The sequence below is a fragment of the Gekko japonicus genome, unplaced genomic scaffold (assembly GCF_001447785.1).
Source record: "Gekko japonicus isolate JY-2015 unplaced genomic scaffold, Gekko_japonicus_V1.1 scaffold4618, whole genome shotgun sequence".
Taxonomy (NCBI): Eukaryota; Metazoa; Chordata; class Lepidosauria; order Squamata; family Gekkonidae; genus Gekko; species Gekko japonicus.
In genome coordinates this window covers 9,193-14,013 of record NW_015163753.1, presented here as the reverse complement: position 1 = coordinate 14,013, position 4,821 = coordinate 9,193, and the positions used below count along the sequence as shown (strand labels likewise).

General features: G+C 45.4%; 1 protein-coding gene across 1 annotated transcript; it reads right to left on the bottom strand.

The window, feature by feature from the left end:
• Nucleotides 1–1,705: 1,705 nt before the first annotated feature.
• Nucleotides 1,706–2,644, bottom strand: LOC107107591 (olfactory receptor 10A7-like). The gene has a single exon (XM_015407898.1). The coding sequence runs from the start codon at nucleotides 2,642–2,644 to the stop codon at nucleotides 1,706–1,708; it is 939 nt and encodes a 312-aa protein (XP_015263384.1).
• Between the last annotated feature and the right edge of the window lie 2,177 nt (nucleotides 2,645–4,821).

Genomic DNA, 4,821 nt, shown 5'->3' with positions numbered 1-4,821 from the left:
TATGCAGTAGGGCTGCCAGGCCTCCTATTGACAGTTGTTCTTGCCTGCCACCCCTCCAAGCAGTGTGGGGATAATATAAAAAACAAACGAACACCAACCACCTGACAACCCTAAATGTAGAAGCCTGAATAATGGGCCCTCAGTGAAGAAATACATGTTCGCCAGGATATCTTGTGAAAGGTGGGATTGATGAGGTACAATTCCCAGACACCCAGACTGTGGCCACAATCAAAGTGCTTCTAGCCCCCAGGGATCTGGACTATCAGTGGCTTCTGATCATGATAGATATCTACTTCCTCCAGTACCAGAGGCAGTATGCCTCTTTAAATCAGTTGCTTGGGAACACAGGCAGGATCATGGTGTCTCTGTGGGCTTTCTAGAGGTAGCCGGTTGGCCACTCTGTGAACAGAATGCTGGACTAGATGGGCCTTTGGTGTGATCCAGGATGGTTCTTCTAATGTTCTTACAATCCAATCCAGGCAGTCCTATGGAACCATCACCCCCCACCCATATTCTTGCATATTCTCAGAACATTTGCCTCAGAACTGGTGTTCCAGCCAACTGGATCCTGAATTCTGCCAACTAAAAGTTGTAATAGCCTTTTGAACAATTTCCAAAGCTTCATCTTGAGGCCCATTTTGAACAAATGCTATGGCCCCAGTCAAAGAATTGCATAGAGTGGGAAAACAATTTTCAGCTGCTTGGTCAGTCCCTAAGTGCCTGGATCAAGTATTAGAGAACAGAAATCTAAGCTTTTGAAAGAAAGCCAGTCAGAAAATGTTCATACTTCTATCATAACTTGACATTTTTTGAGATTCCCCAAAGAATAACTCTGGGCTCAGGGATTCAGAGAAGTTTGTTTCAGTGCCTGGTTCACTTTGGAGAACCCAAAGCTGTACATATTTGGATTGAGAAGTGATTCAGGCATTTACTCTTCTTGGAAGAACTGTTCATCCAAAGCCTCTTGGACTGGAATACAGTCCAATGAAGGAGTGAGAGCCAGCATTGTGTAGTACAGGGCTAGGAACTGAGAAACTCATGTTCTATTCCCCACTCAACCACAGACACTTACTGGATGACTGTCTAGCCCCAGATTTAGAGTTCTCACTGTAGCCACTGCCTCAATCTGTGTGACCTACCAGCTGGCTCCACGTATTAAGGTCACCTGCCATTTACACCTTCAGGGCAGCATTCCTCAGCCAGCACAGCACAGCTGATGCCATCAACAGCCACTTCACCAACCCCAGGAAACAGGGCTCTGCCAGAAGACTTCACTGCTCTGCTTAGGGTTGCCAGCCCCCAGGTGGGAGTGGGGGATCCCCTGATTTCACAGGCTTTTGCCCACCACCAGCCAGCTGGCTGCCAAGGGAAGCCCCACCCCCAACTGTCACGACCCGGCACGGCATCCCCAGTGTGATGACGTCACATGGAAGTAACATCATCTCACCAGGGTATTTTGGGCTAAACTCTATGGTAACCTGGTGTGATGACATCACTTTCACATGACATCATCACACTGGGGATGTCACATGTGGCAACATTGCCCTGCTCCCCACTCCTGGAAAACTCCACTCCCTGCCAGCAAGAGTGGAAGACCTGGCAACTCTAGCTCTGCTGTACCCTCCAGTATATCTAAATAAATAAAAACAAGAGCCCTTTTGATTGTAGAATATGATCGAAACAGATTTTGCAGCAAACCCTAATATTATTTTTTGTGTGAAAATGTTTTCTTGCTGCCCCTGTATTTCCTCAGGGCTCTTAGGACGTCTTTATTCCTTATGCTGTAGATAGCAGGGTTTAATAGGGGTGTTATTGTAGTATATATCAAGGCAACTACCTTCCTTGTGTCTTCTGAGAAGATGTATTTGGGTTTTATATAAATCAAGCTGCTGGTCCCATAGTACAAAATCACCACCAGGAGGTGTGAGGAACAAGTGGAGAAGCTTTTCCACCTGCCATCAATGGATGCCATCTTTAAAATGGAGGAGATGATAAGGACATACGAGACAAAGATGAGAATAAAAGGAGTGAATATAACCAAAATGGTGGCTGTCATCAACTGCCTCTCATACATTGAAGTATCGACACAAGAAAGCTCAATCAGTGGAGGGATGTCACAAAAGAAATAATTGATCTTATTGGAACCACAGAATGGCAAAGTGAATACCCACATTGTTTGCACCAATGAGACCACATTTCCACTCATTACCGAAAACAAAGACAGCGATAGGCAAACTCTCTTGTTCATGATGACCATGTATCTCAGTGGATTGCATATGGCTATGTACCGGTCATAGGCCATGACAGCCAAGAGAACACATTCTGTACTCCCTAGGAAAAGCAAGAAGTACATTTGGGTGGCGCAGCCTGTGTAGGAAATGTTTTTATTTTTGGAAAGTGCATTCAGCAGCATCTTGGGGATAGTGACTGAAGAGTAGCTAATGTCTAGGATGGACAGGACCCCGAGGAAGAAATACATGGGAGTCTGAAGAGAGGCATCTACTCGGGTGACCACAACAATTAAGCAGTTCCCAATTAGGGTGAAAATATAAACTAGCAGAAAGACACAGAATATTAGCACTTGCAATTCAATTCTTTTGGACAGTCCCAAGAATACAAAATATGTCAGTTGAGTTCTGTTCATCCTTGGCAGTTCTTCCAAGATTTCCTTTGTGTTTTCGCCACACGAGCCACTCACACATTGGAGACAGGGGAATGATTCACTGAAAGGGGGGGGAAAGCACCTGTCATCTTCCTATGATAACATCGTAAATAAATATAATCAACCAAGGATGGCTCTGTTTAAATGCTGGGCTGGTGGCCTTTTAGATTTCATCCTCCTCATCTTCCCCCTCCCCAGTCTATGTTCTTCTCTTGTTTCACACATGCACATGAACACACACATCTATTGGTTCAACCAGGGTGCTGCTGCTGCTACAACAAAACCACCCTGACCCTTTCCTGCCTGGGAGCTAGAACAAACTCTGACACTCCTGACCTCATTTCCTCTCAGACATATTGAAAAAGACAGGAGGAAGGCGTATTAGCTGTTCCAGTTCCTAGGCAGGTGCAAGATGAGGGACAGGCAGGAAAAAAGCTGAAATGGTGGCAGCAGTGGAGGAGGCAGGGTGTTCACTGCCCCACTAGGCTCCCTTGCTTTTTTGCTGTTTGTTTTCCTTTCTGACCCACCATCTATTAAAAATCTTTAGCTTCATTGCTTTCTGATTCCCAGTTCTTCTTCTTTTTAAGTTAAAATTTCACTAGCAGGCCTAAGTGTTATTTCTCTAGGCCCCACATGTGCCCAACCCCAAACATTACTAGGGCTGCCAAATGGGGGTGGGGGGCGGGGAAACCCCCGCTTTGGAGGCCCGATTTCCGCTGCGGCAGAATCTGGCCCTGGGGGGAACCCCGGCCCCTGAAGCTGCGTCACCAGAGGTGACACACGACGTAGGGCACGTTGGGGGCGTGGCCCAGATCATTGGGGGGGAAACCATATGGTTTCCCCCCCGATGATCTGGGCCACGCCCCCAATGTGCCTACATCGTGCATCACTTCCGGTGACGTTCTGGTGGTGCGCGCACGCACACACATGTCCCCAGCCAGCTCCCGGAGCGGAAGACGCTCCCCCCGCCGGTGAGTGAATAAGATTTGGCAACCCTAAACATTACACACATTGACTTCATCAATCAATCAGTTTTCAGCCTGGCTGACACACTCCTGCCCTACCTGGCTCCAAACTCCAGGCTTGCTTTCTTTTCATTGGGGCTATCAGCTCCATGTTAGGAAATTCCTGAGGTTTTTTTGGGGTAGGGGGGAGCCTAGGGAAGGCAGGGTTTGGGGCGGGGAAGGAATCTTAGTAGTACAACAGCTACTTTCTCCAAATGAATGGATCTCAGCTGTATGGAGATCAGCTATAATTCAGGTAGATCCCCAGGCCCAGACCCCACCTGGAGGCTGGAAAGTCTACCTTCCACAGGTGTGCTTGCATTCAGGGCCTGAAGAGGAACACAATGAGATTAGGAGACACTGAGCATGCTACAGTAATTACATAGTATATCTCTCTTTCTCTCACTCACCTGCTCTTTCTCACACACATATTCAGGCCTTGGCCTGAAAAAAAAAAGAACATATGAAAGGGAATATTAATAGTACTACAATCAAAGTCTACAAATTCAATAGAGTGCATGTGGAATTTGAAAATAAATACAGAGAATCTTTGAATACAGAAATTGAATCATTTGAGTACTGATTTGCACATTGGCCATATTCCCGAAAACGGAATATGCTCTCCTGTCATTTCAGGACCTACAAATTTTAATATGTGGTCCTTTGGATTGTTGCTCTTTGCAATAACATTGCTGGACAAATATTGGAAATTCACAACTTGTTGAATCATATCCAAAGGTTGTAAATAATTCATTCCATCAGAGAAATGGCCTTCTGTGAATGATGCTTTAGCTGGACAAGGAACTGTGCATGCAGCTGTGTACTAGACATGTGGTTCCTGACTCTGCAAAGAAATATCTGCCACTGTCATTGGTAATAGAAGGGACAATTATCTTTGAGGTGGATTCAATCTTAATCTCTGTGCATTGTTAAGAGAAATTTTCTTAATTCTGATTTAGCAAATTTCTTCCTGAAATCCAACAATCATGTTTCTCACCCACTTTTTAGGAATTTAGAGTCAAGTGCTAATCAAATCCACTTTAATCAAAGAGCTATTCAAAGAAGGGAAGGGTGGGAAGGGAGATACTGAAAAATTTCAGAATTTCATTCTGCAGATGCTCACAGGTAAGTTATCTTTTTCCAAGCCTTCCTTTC

What these genes read in the sequence shown, in the direction of transcription:
- LOC107107591 (XM_015407898.1), bottom strand. Translation starts at nt 2,644, where the DNA reads ATGAACAGAACTCAACTGACATATTTTGTATTCTTGGGACTGTCCAAA.